Source organism: Triturus cristatus, chromosome 6, assembly GCF_964204655.1.
Source record: "Triturus cristatus chromosome 6, aTriCri1.1, whole genome shotgun sequence".
Taxonomy (NCBI): Eukaryota; Metazoa; Chordata; class Amphibia; order Caudata; family Salamandridae; genus Triturus; species Triturus cristatus.
In genome coordinates this window covers 1,240,978,387-1,240,994,483 of record NC_140589.1, presented here as the reverse complement: position 1 = coordinate 1,240,994,483, position 16,097 = coordinate 1,240,978,387, and the positions used below count along the sequence as shown (strand labels likewise).

General features: G+C 47.3%; 1 protein-coding gene across 1 annotated transcript in view; it reads right to left on the bottom strand.

Annotated features, from left to right (window-relative positions):
• BIRC6 (baculoviral IAP repeat containing 6) overlaps positions 1-16,097 on the bottom strand; it is a 1,973,616-nt gene that overhangs the window by 1,067,539 nt on the left and 889,980 nt on the right. The window contains exon 33 of the mRNA XM_085609819.1: positions 8,358-8,485. Coding sequence (XP_085465945.1) covers positions 8,358-8,485 — 128 coding nt within the window. The remainder of the gene's footprint in view (positions 1-8,357; positions 8,486-16,097) is intronic.

Sequence of the window (16,097 nt, the reverse complement as noted above, 5' to 3'; positions counted from 1 at the left end):
GTGTAACTTTGGCACGTTGATAGTGAATCCTTGCAAATGCAGAAGGTCTGCCTAGTCTAGAGGTGGGAGACTACTGCATAGGGAGAGCCCACCCTCAACAGCCAATTGCAGAGGTAGAGGAAGAATGGGGCCCTCAAACTTCGCAGGTGTGATACAACTACGCCTTCACTTTTGTGTACACCCAAGGGGCGCTAGTAAGGTCAAAAGGGAGAATGGGAACTGAAAGTGCTCTTGGTCTACCTTCAACTGCAGGTAACACCTTTGGGCTGGCAGGACGGTAATGTGGAAATATGCTTCCTGCAAGTCCAATGCTACCATCCAGTCTCCAGGGTCCAGGGCAGACAGGACCTGAGCTTACGTGAGCATCTTTAACTTATTTTTCACGAAGGAGTTGAGAGAGTACATGTTCAGGATAGTACGAAGGCTTCCAACCTTTTTGGGCACCAGAACGTAGCGGGAATAGCAACCACGACCTACTTCTGATGCGGCCACCCCCCCGATGGCTCCCTTAGTCAGAAGAGGTAACATTTCCTGACGAAGAAAGGAGAGATGGTCCTCCGTCAGCTGGACATAAGTGGGTGGCACAGGTGGAGGATTTGGAAAACCCCTCTGTCTGATGTTATAGTCTTCCAGTGGGGCAGGTGATAGCAAATCCTGCCTCCCACTAGGTGCCCATGCGTGTATACAGGCAAACTAAAAGGGTTTGTAGGCTGAGGTTACCGGGGGAGTTGAGAACTGGTCTGACCTCTGGCTGGTGTTCTCACTTGGCTTGTGGGAACCGCGCCCACAGCCACAAAAAGGCTGGGAAGTCTGTTGCCCTTGGTGGCTGAACAGGAATGACACGGTTTGTAGCCCCTACCGTAGCCATAAGATGGGCGAAAAGCAGATTGGATTTCTCAAGGGGCCATGGATGGACCCAAGGACCAGGCCATAGCTCTGCTACCTTAAAGCACACCAGCACCGAGACCCATCTTACCAAAAAGGCAAGAGGAAGCAAAGGGCATGTCCAAGAGTGAAGCTTGGACATACCCTGAAAAGTCAGTGGTCCTCAGCCTTGTGGCATCTAAGTGCCTATGCAATTGCTCTGCCCAGCTAGTCGATCTTGTCCAGTCCACATCTGTTGGTGAACTTTGCTGCATCTTGCCCATCAGTAATAGCTTGGGAGAGTATTCTTTAGTATCTATTCTAAGCTAAAGAATCTGCAGTTAGAAGTCTCTTCCGGTAGAGACTCTATCTAACCCTTTCCTCCCCGTTCTGTGAACTGAACATGATCTGGAAGGTCCTCGTTAGTTACAGCATACTGGTCAAAACCTTGCTGATGTGACTCTGTGTCTGTAGGAATGAAATGTCTCGAGAGACACTAATATCAGCACCTATATATGCACCACACACAGCACATGCTCTGTGGCATTGTCGACACAGAGCCACTAGCACCATCTACTAGCGCGTAGAGGTACTGCTCAAGAATTTCAGTTTCCAGTTTGACGCCTGGAGAGTATTCCAAGGTAAGGAATATGTGGTTAGATACCAGAAAAGGTGTTACTGAAGGGAAGTAATTTGTTTTTCTGTGCATACGTTCACCAAGCACTTCTGCCTTAGCAGTCAGTCTAGGGAGAGGGTAATTTTGTTCGCTCAGTTATGCAGGATTTTATAGTGAGTGTTCACTCTTCAGATTGCCCCCACCACGACCTCCACCCCCACACAGTTTGGGGATAGCACTGGGGGATGTTTTTGCATTTAGACGTATTCCCCAGAAGACTAAATTAACTACCTTCAGTGATATTCTCTCTTATAGAGACTTCTAGCCGCAGATAATCCCCATGCATCAGACTGGATCCAGAAACGTTCGAGCAGTACCCCTGTGTGCCGGTAGGTGGCGTAGTTTGAGTCAGTATTGTCTGTGCCGGAAATCGAGTGCAGGGTGTCTATGTAGGCATGACCCAGCACACGTACGTCACTTTTCTCCCATAGGAAACCATTGACTGTTTTTCTGTGAAATTTCTTCGGTGTCGATTTTTGCAAACTACAAATATTCTTTAAAAATCGTACCAAATGTGAAAACGTAATTACTTACCTGTTTTAGATAGATGCCCCAGTACTGAGCCTAGGAGCCCAGCACTGGATTACAAAAGTAACGAGAACATACTTTACCCGTAACTTGAATTTTCTCCCATAGGAAACCATTGACTGTTTTTTCTATGAAATTTCTTCCAAGTGTCGATTTTGCAAACTTATAAATATTCCTTAAAAATCTCCTGTATAACTTAAATGCAGTTTCTCAACTGCTTACAGGTGGTACACTTGTGCTGGATCTAGGATCCAACACTGACCTAGAAAAATTAACCATAACCCCACTTACCTGCTAAGTAAATTTCCTTCCATAGGATAACATTGGTAATTTAATTAGCAAAAGTTTCTAAGAGTCAACTTTTAAAATAGCAAAATATTGCTTAAAAATCACTACAGTAACTAAAACTAATTTACTCACTTGTTTCCAAGAACTGTCCCAGGACTGAATCTAGGATCCAGTCCTGGAGTTAGAAAAGTTATCCTGAAAGTAATCAATTGCAAATAACTTAAAATTCCCATTGAGCTCAATGTATTAATGTGTTTGAAATTGTGTTGCCTATTGCAACAACACTAACTATTATCTGCAAAAGTCAATTGACTATTGCAAAGTATTTAACTAAGGCATCTCATTCGGAGAAAGTACATTTTGATACCTATTGTTGGTTCTAAAATAAAAAAACACTTATTTTTTATATAAACCATTGGCCTAGAGTTCAGTTCTTGAGTGTGTGAGACCATTTGCTGACTGAGTGTGTACAACAAATGCTTTACACTGTCCTCTGATACTGCCTTACTGCTCGACCAAGCTACCACTTTAGAGAGTAAGGTTATATCTAACTTTAACCTCTGTCAAACCTCTGGGACTGTGTACTCTGTACACACTGTACCTATTTGCGAACAGTATATACAGAGCCACTTTCTCACAGCAGGCGATTGTGCTTCATGAATGTATGACAACAATCGCATAGCCGCCATAGAGGCTGTTTCTTCGCTAATGCCTAGCAGATTTTAATGCAGATTTCAATGCACTGAGAGGAGGGTCCTCTTGAGCACTGCCTTGCCGTTCGCTCCAGTGAATCGTCCAGGCGGCGTTGGTTGGTACAATCAATATAAAAACTAAGGGCTCACACTGGATCCAAAAGATGGAGCCTCTCCTCCTCCTCAGAACATCGGGTGATCGCTTGACCAACGTGAAAGGGGTCACCACTTTAGGCAGAAAAGAGGCACGTATTCGAAGAACCAAGGAAACTCAATAAACCAATAAAAGTGAAATACAATGGACAAATTGTGAGGGCCTGAATCCTGTTCACCTTCCCAGCCGGAGTAATGGCCACCAAGAAGACAGTCTTGTCAGAAGTCTGAGAAGACAACTATACATGGTTTCAAAGGGTGAACACATCAGGTAGGCCAATATCAAATTTAAATCAAATTGGGGCATGATGAAGAGAGAAGGCGGAAATGTGCTGCAACCCTTTCAAGAACAGAACCCAACAGGTGACAAGCTGGGACAGCTGATATGGCAAATGTAAAAACACTGAGATAGCCAACAAATACACCTTGACAGTGCCCAGAGTCAGACCTTGCCAGGCTAATGAAAACACAAGCAGCAACATCTCAGACTTTTCTGTGAAGCGGGTCAACCTGCTTGGCTAAACACCAAGCCGCAAGCTTTTCCCAACGGCATGTGAATACAGATTTCGTCGAGGGATGCCTGGCTGACAGAATACCATTAATGACCTCTGGAGGGAGATCAAAGACATTCAGCTTTTGCCACTCAATCTTCAAGCATGAAAAGGGAGTGTGCACAGGTTTGGGTGCAAGACTCCCCCTTTGCTGGGACAGGCGATCCATTTGAAGGGGCAGCTTGACCAAAAGACAGATGCTCATGCCCAGGAGATCAGGATACCATACTCTACGTGTCCAGTCTGGAGCCACTAGAATGACTTGGGCCCGGTGGCCCCTGATCTTTGAGGACTTGGGGCAGGAATGGTATCAGCCGAAAGGTGTACAAGAGGCCTAAGTACCACTGTAAACTGAAAGCATCTCTGAGCGAGAGCAGCTTAGCAAACTCCAACAAGTAGAAGAACTGATATTGCACTTCTCAGCAGTAGCAAATAGATCAAGCTACGGTTCTCCCTATTTGCGTAAGAGACCTTGCACCACCTATGAATGGAAATGCCAATACAGATCCAGAAGGCATGGGAGGCTAAGTTGGTCTGTTCTGGCATTCAGAGATTACACCAGGTGTCATGTAGCCAGAAAGATGTACAAATGTTCCAGGCACTTCAGGAGGCTGAGGCTTTTCTTGCACATAGTCCACGACTCCACACTGCCCTACATGTTTCTGTATCACATGGTGGTGGTGTTCGTGAACACCTAAACCAGCCTCCTTTTGATGGATGGCACGAAGGTTTTCAATGCCAAGCAGAAGGCCCGCAACTCCAACAAGATGATGTGTAGACTGGTCTATACTGAAGAGCTGTAAACACTGATCTCAGCCTCTCTCAGGTGGCTGCCCCACCCCATAAGCAAGGAATTGTTTAGAGCGGCCAGCTCCAGGAGGGTAAGGGAGCAGGATATGTTACTGACTTGATCGCGGTTCATTAACCACCACTGGAGATCTTGTGCAGTCTCCTCCGAAATCTGGCCATAACTGGAGAAATTTCCAGAGAGCTATGCTAACTGGGATTTCAGATCCTACTGCAGAGCTTGCATGTGCCACCTGGCTTGCTTCACCAATAGGATGTGGGTGGCCTTTGGACCCAGAAGCCTCATTCAGTCTCACCGAAATCCAGGACCGAGGCTGAAACATCAGGATAATATCCTGAAAGTCCAGGACAATTTGCACTGGAGGTTAGGCGTGAAATGTTAGGGTGTTAAGAATGGCTCAGATGAAAGGGAGCATTTAAGAGCCAGGTACAACAAATGTAGAAGGTTCACCATAGCCTGGAGGTGGGCGATGACTGCCTGGGGCAAGCCCACATTCAGCAACCAGTCGTCGAATGAGAATTTTGAACCAGCCTTTGCTTAGGAAGGCATTGAGAGGGCGAAGGTATAGAATAGGGTGGAGGCCACAGTCTTTTTGTTGGCTCAAAAAAGTAGCAACCACCACCTACCTTTGGTATCAGCACCCTCTCAATCGCTCTCTTGGCCAAAAGAGCTTTCAAATCCTGGTGTAACACGGAGAGATGGTCTTCCGTCAGCAAAGGTACAGACGGTGGCATGGGGGACAGGGCTGCCATGAAGGGGAGGGTGTAACCCCTATGAACGATCTGCGACACCCACCTATCTGAAATTACACTCTGCCACTCTGGTAAGAAGTGCCAAGCCCTGTCTCCTACCAGAAGTGCACCAAAAAGGGCATACTAAAGAGGTTTGAGTGGGTTGGCAGTGGGAGGAGTGGAGGACCAGGCTGCACGGTGTGCTTGCTGACCATGAACTCTGTGGGAATCTGTGACACGGCCACAAAGCTTGCACTACCAAACTTTCGGGTGGCATGCTGGGTGAGGAATGTGTGATCCCGGGTGCAGGACAGTGTGCTAAGTGCAACTTGAAGTTTGACTAAGAACCTTTTTAAATCAGTCCCCCTAGAGGACAGGGCTTTGTTACAACGAAGCAGGGGTTCTGCACTGGAGTGCCTCAGCTACAGCACTTCAGTTAAGATACTAGTTTTAATCTCACTGATTCCACTGATGTAAGTTGGAGATCAAAGACCTCAACCGCCCTCCTCATGACCAATTGCGATTGACACATTCTCTTCAGTGGCTGGTCCAGGTTGAGACTAAACTGGAGCCCAGCCAGGTCTCTAGCCTGCTGGAGTCACCCAACTCCTTGTATCAGTTCTCCCTGGGTAAGACTGGGTGATATAGTCAGTGTGGTCACAGGCCGCATACTTAGCGTCTACCTCAAAATCACCAAAGGAGAGCAGCATTGTATCTGGGCTCAAAGGATGTCTTTCCTCGAGTGGTTCCATACTCTACCTTGGATGGGGTAGACACTGTGCCATCTCAGAGTCAGAAAAGACAATAGGCTCACATTCACCGTGTAGCATTAGAGAAGGCGGTAAAGACCAAGACCCGGTGAGGGCAGCAGAGCCAGAATTGGGCTTGGGACTGAAGTTGGTCCAGATCCGGGGCGGATCCAGGTGGTCCAACAGGTGTCGGGCGAGGGCCAACCAATATGAATCTGTATCACACCTCTCGGCTTCCTGGAGCCAGAAAGAGCTCCAGAGGGAGTCGGTTGCCTAAAGATGCAGGCACATGCCTCCATAGAATTCCTGAAGCTGGGCTGGAGTGCTCTGGCTCCAGAGATCTCCTGGAAGCGCAGAGAGGAAGTTGGTGTTGGCACAGCGGGTGGTATGCGGGAGTGGTGCCTAGAGGTACAGGGATGGTCCCACACTCCTGGGGATTTGGAAGGGAGCTGTGAAGTCAAGCAACACTTCAACGACTTATTGCCCAGGACAATCTACCTGGGCCTTGTCCTGAAGAAAACCCATTGTAATCTATTAAAAGGGTTGAAAAGTCAACAATTTACCACTAGTTAACTTAAAATATTTGAACTTTGCATTTCTGGACCATTCTTGGTCCGGTTCTACAATCAATCAGTCACTGGAAACACTGGCTTCTTTATATACAATGTCTTTGCAAGTCAAGTTTTATTGACTTGACAACTTGAAACGTCTTTGCCTGTATGTTCACTTTTGTTGCAAAACTGCACTTGCACTGCGTCGTCACCAAGAACACCTTCTTTTAGAATATTGAGGTTTCACACTAACATTGATTACACAATGGTCCAAAATATATGGCATGTGAAATTGATCTTTGTTTTGTTTCACAGAATCACAATCGGGATTTGATAATAGCATGTGTCAAAACCCTTATCAGATGGCCACTGGCATGCAGGGGCTACCGGATTCGACTGATGGGGGTGAGGCCTTTTACTCCCTATGCCCCCAGGCAGAAACAGAAGCGTTCAGAGATAAACAGTGTGCCTGTCTGCGAGTGCTTACAGCCAAGTTCAGGTAAGTCGTCCGCACACGGCCTAGGCAGCTGCACTCAGCGGCCGCAAAGTCTCACACCTGTGATCATGCTCCTGAAGTAACTGGAGGCTCTCTGCAGCTCATCCCATGGGGTGTTTGTTCATCTCCTGATGAGGGGTGGCTACGATGGACCTATCTTTGGTCCCTGCCTGGGTGATGGTGGGCAGGTGTTCCCACAGCATCCTCACTTCCCCGGCAAAGGTGCTGAACAAGTTGCAGTCCTTGGCGCTCCCAGTGCCCCCCCCCCCAACCCGGACATACAGGGTCACCACAACCCACTTTCCACGAGCTATGGCCCGATCAGCAAAGTGACATTTCCATAGCAGCCTCTCCTGGAATGCATGGTCCCCACCTCAGTACCACACAGGGCTATCGCCCTTACAGCACTGCAGTCTTTTCTATAGGGGGTGCCACTTGGCATTCAGGGTCACCGCCACGCTACCACACAGTTACGACCCTTGTCGCAGAGAAGTCCTTTGTATGGCAGTCTTCTCCTGGTCAACTCTGAGATTCACAGGGCAACAACCCGATCGGTGCAGCATCAGTTCCCTCACACCTCGCACATGGAGTCCACCCGACAAAGGTGCTCCCCACTGGACTTTGTTCCCTTCAATGCTTTCCCCTTCCTCACAAGGCACGCTGGTTTTGGCAAGCCAGCAGGCTCTGGTGTCCAAAGTTCCAGGGCAGGTGGTTTTGGGTTTGAAAACCATAACTTCTAATGAACAATACACATCTATCTGAAGTGAATTGCCTAAGTATGCCCTGCAACATTTAAGAGAAGGTATCACCATGCCGGTAAGCACTTCCGTGGCCCACATAATCGGAGTAACCAATATTTAAATGCTACAAGGCAAAATGAAATCCTTTTTTAATGCGCATTGCACTTAGTGTTACAATGTAATTCCACTTCATATTTCACAAAAAAACATGCATTTTTAAGACGCTAGAAATATTGCTTTGATATGTAACGTTTGTGTTTTCTTGTTTTTATTAGCAACACAACAAGATCATTCAGCTTAATGCACTTAGGAAAACCAACTATCAGTTGTTGCAGAAAGTCAAAATAAAAGGGATCTCTTCACTTTTAACAAGAGTGGAATAAATATTTTTGATTAAATGCAAACAATGACACATTTGTAAAAACACAAGAACTTTCAACTGTGTTCTGAATCAATTTAAACAGCATGCAGAAAGCTTTCTATAAAAAAAGTGCATAAAATGCAGACTTTTGATACACTTAGCACACTACCTGTTTGTGATGAACGAGCTGTTTTCTGATCTTTCTTGAATATAATCTATCCAAACTACTGTTTCCCTTTGTTGATCTATTGAGAGACTGCGTGTGTAGGTTATTATTAATAAAACTCCACTGATTTCCTATTGGGGGGGAAAAAAGAATAGCAATTAAAGCTTGATCCATTAAACATATGTGAAGATCCCAGAAAAAGGACTAAAACCTACCTTTGAGAGGAGTGTGTGTGGTAAGGTGTGTGTGAGAGCGAGAGAGAGACAGACATATATGGATAAGGCTGAATGCTCAAGTACTGCAAAGTATTTCAAGCCATGAATAACAACTTAACTGGCAAATGACCAATGAACAAGTTACTTACCTTTGATAATGCTCTTTCTGGAGCATACTCCATATGACTGCAGATTCCTCACCTTTTGAGCAGCTACTGGGATCCGACTGGATCATGAAACATTTCTAGCATTTGCTCTCGCGCACCAAATGGTGGTGCCCAGGACTTTACCAGTGCTCCTTCCTGCCTGAAGAAATTATGACACAGAGCCATATATAGGTGGCAGATCTCTGCGCTGACATCAGTTTACAAAAAAGCATTCTGCACACTTAGTCTTACAAGTTACCTACCTTCAGTAACGCCTTATCTGGTAGAGACCGGTTCTAGCTGCATAATCCTTAACTGAAGATCCTGTTGTCTCCTAGATGCCCTTTTTGTACACTACTACGGTTAGTTCATTCTGTACTTATTGATACAAGATTTTTTCCTTCTGGCATACTGTTTCCAGAGACTGTTTCTCTAAGTGGCTCTGAGTTGACGCAAAAATAGTCACAAAAGAAACTTACGTCAGCGCATCGAGAGAGAGCTGATAAGGACACCGTTGATGTCACATTTTGGAATCCAGGATGGCACCTGAGAAGGATTCTAAGATGAGGCATCTGCCGCTACATGTCCCTATCAGATGCAGAAACTATAAGAGACAGTGGTAGCACCTCTGAAAGCACCCATTAGATACTTAAATGGGGAAGAATAAAGTGGACACTGATAATTGTAAAAGAAGGAAGAAAGGATATACATGTATAAAAACATGTATAAAGACATAAGTAAACACACACATATGTAGATGTACAGATATAAATATAATATATACATATGGGCAAGGAACCAATTATGACACGATAATGTCAGAGACAATAAGAGTACTAGGGTGAAAAGAGCCACACAACTAGAAAAGAAAAGGGAATGTGTGAGAAGCATTATGCACAAAAGGAAAAGCACGTCCGCTGACACACGAAAACAAGACCAACTGACTGGTGAAGCTACAACAGCCCCAGAGGCTTATCTTGTGAAGGAAGACTGCAGACTGAAAAACCTTGCTAGTGAGAATTTAAGACCTGCACCCGTGTTTATGTAATACTAACACCGGGGAGATTAGAATAGGAATGCCTCTGAAACATCTGACAGCAAGTGAGTCAGACTGAGGAGGAGCTGACTGGGTTATGAGAAGATACAGAGGGTACATCATCGAACAAGGACAAAGTACCTAAGAAGCAGGAGTACAAATAATACCATTCATGAAAAGCTGAACCCAAGAGGGTAGAATAAATCTATCAGAAGAAAATCCTGCAGAATACCACATATTGAGATCGCAAAAAGCCTTCAATACACCACCGTATATGAAAAAAAAAACTACTCCACGGGTTGCAAATGGAAGTGAAGACAAAAGAGGAAGGAACTCTCAAGAAGAGAGAGTGCAAAATCAAAGAAGGACTGGTACAACTAACCCTGAATGGGCTAGACGCATAAGTTGCGTGTAGGATCAAGAGAAAACAAAGAAAAAAAGAGCAGTCGAAAAATGGAACCAAGTCACTGGCGAACCACTCTAAGAGGAAAAAGCCAAGGGTCAAAAATTCTCGATAAAAGAGTTAAACAACCACCACCCCACAGAACAAAGAGAATATGGTGAGAGCTGAAGAATAAGGACAGGCAGGTTAAAGCCATGGGTGATAGCTGACCTTTAACAGCAATGTGGCAACAAGAAGGGACAAGGAAGATACCCAAAGCGAAAAAACGGACATCGGTCTGCAAAGATGAAGCAGGCAAAAGAACCCAAGGGGTGGCGGTACAAGAGAGCAGGCCCTTAAAATGATGGACTCGCAGGGTGAGACAGAGCAACAGCCACAATCTTAAAACACGCCACTAGAAAAAAAGGGAGGAAAAAATGTTGTTCCATGTTCACGTTTGAAATGATATATAAATATAACTTACCATATAAAAATATAGCGTTCTTACATTTGAGGGTAAATATTTGTTTGTTTGGGTTTTTATTTTACTAGCAAGCACCACGTGTGCCCAAGAAGAGAGGGGCAAGGCTATCCCTTCCGAAATATCAACAGCAGCCTGCCCAAGCAAGACACACTGATAGGACACAAGATACCGCAGGGAAGGGACTATACCATGCGTCCCAAAACTCTGACAGGAAAGAACAAGTTACTTACCTTTCGTAACGCTTTTTCTAGTGGATACAGTATCTGCCTGTGGATTCTTCATCTTGTGAATATCCCCTGTGCCAGCAACATTCGGAAACTTTTGTAGCTCTCCACGCCAACGAGGATGACATCACAGAAGCACGGCTCCGCACGCGGCTCCACTGAAGTCACTGGATCCATAAGAGGACCTCGTCGGCGTGATGACGTCAGTTCCGCCCTTTTTTTCGAGGCACACTGACGGACCGACAACAAAATATATACAGTATACACAGTACATAATATACAAACCAACACACACAGTGTGAAGTCAATGCAGGAAAGCAAAAGAAATAACACACTTCCTTTGACAGCAATAAACAAATCTTGTCACATCATCACTATTGTAGGTATACAAGGGTGGACAACGGGGAGGCGGGTGGGTCAGTGAGGAATCCACAGGCAGATACTGTATCCACCAGAAACAGCCTTACCGAAGGTAAGTAACTTGTTCTTCTGATGGATACATCTGCCAGTGGATTTGTCGCCTTGTGAAAAGATTCCCACAGCAGTCCCACTCCCAGAGGAGGGTGTCCACCCTTCTATACCAAAAAGTCCTGAAGGACGGAACGAGCAAAGTGACCGTCCCTCCTCACCTCAGAATCTACGCAGTAATACTTCACGAAAGTGTGGAGAAAGGCCCAAGTTGCCACCCTACAAATGTCCTCCACAGGAACACCTCTAGATAAGGCAGATGTAGAAGACTTTGCCCTGGTAGAATGAGCCCTTATACCCTCTTGAGGTTCCTTACCGGCCAAAGAGTAACATATCTTGATGCACAAGATAATCCATCTGGAAAGGGTGCGCTTGTGCACCGCTCTGCCTTTCCTGCAGCCAACAAAGCCCACGAAGAGCTGGTCATCCACTCGAAAGTCTTTAGTCCAATTGAGGTAAAAGCTCACCGCCCTCTTAGGGTCCAAGCTGTGAAGCCGCTCCTCCTCCTTAGAAGGGTGAGGGGGGGAGGATAGAAGGTAGGAAGGGTAATTGACTGCCCCAGATGGAAAGGAGTTACCACCTTAGGCAGAAAAGCAGCCCTGGTCCTGAGTATCATTCTTTCAGCATGAATGGTCAAGAACGGGGGTTTCGAACTTAGAGCCTGAAGCTCACTTACCCTCCTTGCCAAGGTAATGGCAATGAGAAAAACTGTTTTGAAAGACAACAGCCTTAAGGGACACTTGTGCAAAGGTTCAAAGGGAGAACCCATTAAGTAAGTTAAGACAAGATTTAAGTCCCATTGAGGCACAATAAATGGAGTGGGCGGAAATTTGTTGGTCAGGCCCTTTATGAACCGTAATACAATGGGTGATTTAAACAAGGACGGCTGATCCGGCAAACAAAGGAATGCCGACAAAGTCGATAAATAACCCTTCACAGTAGCTACAGCAAAACCTTGCTGAGCAAGAGAGAGAGCAAACTGAAGGATGTTGGATAAACGAGCCCTCAAAGGGTCAATAGACTTCTCTCCGCACCAAAGGTCAAATTTAGACCACCTATAGGAATAGATAGACTTTGTGGAATGACGCCTGGCAGACAAAATTACGTCTACCACGTCAGGCGGGAGAGAAAAAGAATTCAGGTTGCCCCGTTCAATCTCCAGACATGAAGGTGTAAGCTCTGGAGGTGGGGGTGTAGAACCTGCTCCTCCGACTGTGAGAGGAGGTCTGCACTGAGAGGGAGACGGAGCGGAGGGCACGAGGAGAGGTGGAGAAGATCTGTATACCACACCCTTCTTGGCCAATCCAGAGCGATCAATATGGCGAATCTTCCACAGAACCCGAGGAATCAAGGGTATTGGAGGAAACTCGTAAATGAGATGTGAGTCCCATCTCAACTGAAACGCGTCCCCCAAAGGTCCCTGCATCGGATACTGGAGACTGCAGAATGACGGGCAGTGAGTGTTCTCGTGAGGGGCAAACAGGTTCACCCGAGGAGTTCCCCACGTCCGAAAGACGTGACGAACCACCTCCGGATGGAGCCTCCACTCGTGGCCGGCAGAGAACTGCAGACTGAGACTGTCTGCACGCACGTTCAGAATTCCGGACAGATAATTTGCCATCAGACAAATCTGATGATCTTGAACCCAGGACCAGAGACGCAGAGCCTCTCTGCAGAGACAATGCGACCCCACTCCTCCCTGCTTGTTGACATACCACATCGCGGTAGTGTTGTCCATCAGGACCTGAACCGACTGACCGCGAAGGGAAGGGAGGAAGACCTTGAGTGCCAAACGTATCGCTGCAACTCCAAAAGGTTGATGTGAAGCAACCTCTCCTCTGGAGACCAAAGACCTTTGATCTCCAGATCCCCCAGATGCGTACCCCACCCTAAAGTGGATGCATCCGTTATCACTGTGGCCACCGATGGAGGTAGATGGAAGGGCTTTCCTTGAAACACATTGCCCTCCACGCTCCACCAAGACAGATCCGCTGCAGCTTCTCTGGAGATCCTCACAGACTTCCTGAGATCTCAGTTGTGCTGATACCACTGCCTGCGGAGGCACCACTGGAGTGCCCTCATGTGCCAGCGTGCATGGTTGACCAACAGAATGCAGGAAGCAAAAAGACCGAGCAGACGAAGGACCTTCAGGACTGGAACGACCGCTCCATTGTAAAACAAAGGAATCATTTCCTGTATGTCGAGAATCCTTTGAGGAGGTGGGAATGCTCGACACACAGTAGTGTCCAGTACTGCCCCTATGAACAGGTTGCGCTCAGAGGGCACCAGGTGAGATTTGGGCACGTTTATCGAGAAACCCAATTTGTACAACAGCTGAGTTGTAACCTGCAGATGATGAAGCACCTTCTCTGGCGACTCCGCTTTGATCAGCCAGTCGTCCAGATAGGGGAAAACTGGAATCCCCGACCTTTTGAGATGGGCTGCCACCACTGCCATCACCTTGGTGAAGACTTGAGGTGCAGTATTAAGACCAAACGAGGACCGCAAACTGATAATGTTGCGACCCAACCCTAAAACTGAGATACTTCCTGTGCGACTTCAGGATGGGAATGTGAAAATACGTATCCTGCAAGTCGATCGACACCATCCAGTCCTCCTGTTGCAGCGCTTGAAGAACCTGCGCAAGGGTGAGCATCTTGAACTTCTCCTGCTTCAGAAAAATGTTCAAGATCCTGAGATCCAGGATTGGACGTAGCCTGCCATCCTTCTTTGGAATCAGGAAATACCGTGAGTAGCATCCCTGACCCCTTTCATGCTCTGGAACCACCTCTATCACACCTTTTTTCAGCAATGTAAGGACTTCCTCCTGCAGGAGAAGAAGGTGGTCCTCCGAGCAAGCACCTAGGCAAGGAGGGTAATTCGGAGGGAATTCCCGAAAGGGAAGAGCATACCCATTTTCTACAAGAGCTAGAGCCCAAAGGTCAGTAGTGACCGATTCCAAATCTTGTAGAAAATGGGTAAGCCGACCCCCCACAGGACCAACATGATCCAGAATGTTGGATCTAGGGCTGCTTTGCAGTGGTAGGAGGGAGGGAAGAAGAGGAGGAGGAGGAGAGCCGACGACCCCGAGCATGACCTCTGTTCCTGCCCCTTTAGTTCTTATACAGGGTATTTTGCTGCTACTGCTGAGGCTGCCTGAAGGTCCGAAAGGACGACCTCCCAAACCCTCTGTACCTCTATTAAGAGGAACCTCAAGGCTGTGCCTGCAGGCCCAGAGACTTGGCCGTGGCGTTGCTGTCCTTTAACGTTTCCAAGGCTGCATCCGCTTTCTTCCCGAACATCCCAGAACCATCAAAAGGCAAGTCCAGAAGTGTTGCCTGTACATCAGGAGAGAACTCTAAAGATTTAAGCCAAGAACTCCTCCTTGTGGCGACCGAGGAGCCCATGATCCTAGCAACAAAGCCCGCAGTGTCCAAGCCACTCTGGATAGCCTGTCGTGCATCTGCCTGAGTGTCCGACAGGACTTCATTAAAATTCTGCCTGTCCTCCTCAGACAACTTCGGGGCCAACTGTTAGCAGAATCCATGAGAGCGTGGATATAACGGCCCAAGAGACAGGTGGCATTTGTGGACTTTAAGGCCATACTCGCAGAGGAGAACACCTTCTTGGCCGATTGGTCGAGCTTTTTCGACTCCCTATCACTAGGAACCTGTGGAAAAGCCCCAGAAGACTTCTTTGAACAGGCAGCTTGAACCACCAGACTTTCAGGAGAAGGATGGAATATAAGAAAGTCCGGATCTCCTGGAGCTGCTCTGTACCTCCTAGCAACAGACTTCGATAAAGTCGGAGCCAAAAAGGGCTTACGCCAAACCTCCATGACTGGCTCAGTGATGGCATCATTAAATGGAAGTAAAGGCTCTACCACGGTGGAGGGAGAATGAAGAACCTCAGTAAGGATTTTGGGTTTAAATTCAGCAGTTGGGAGCTGTAAGTCCAAAAGCTCCGCTGCTTTCCTTATGACCGTGTGGTAAGGAGCCACATCCTTAGAGGGAGCATCAGTAGGAGGAGTAAGCTCCCATTCCGGTGACAAATCAAGGCCACTTGCCTCTTTTAGTTCCTCTAACAAGTCATCTGACTCCATGAGCTCACCCTTCCATTTCTTCCACCTGGTACCTCTGCTCCTCCAAAATTCTCTGTGCTTCTCGCCTGGACCGAATCCTCAGAACCGGCGTCGGCGGCGCCGCACACGACTCCGATGGAACCGGAGCCGACGTCGAACACGGATCCGGAGGAGCAGCCGGAGTCGAACGAGGTCGAGGGAGCGGCGTCGATGTCCTCGTCGCCGGGAAATGCCAAGACGGCATAGCTGGAAAGAATGGCATAAATGGAGCCTGAGCATAGGCCTGGGACCCCAAGATTAAAGGCCATTGGACCCATGGGACATGAAGATGCTCCAGAGGGGTACATCGCTCTCGAAAAGACGCCATGCATAGCATTTAAATAATTCGATGCGTCTTGTCCCAGGCCAGGAAAGGGGGGGTAAGGCTCAGATTGAGGTATTACCAGACTTGGGCCAATCTGCACCGGCGGTGGAGCCAATGGAGCCGAAGACTCATCAGGAGCCGGAGCCTCTTCCACCGGAGCCGGAGAATGCTCCGAAGAAGCTGCAGGTGAAGTCGGACAAACAGGAGCAGCCGGATTTGACATAGGAGAGGGAGAAACATAGTCCTTACGACGTCGAGGTGCAAGTGAAGTCGATCTCTGAGCCGTCTCCTTATCTGAACGGCGTCGAGAGCCGGGCCTCTTCTTCTTTTTATGTTTCTTCGA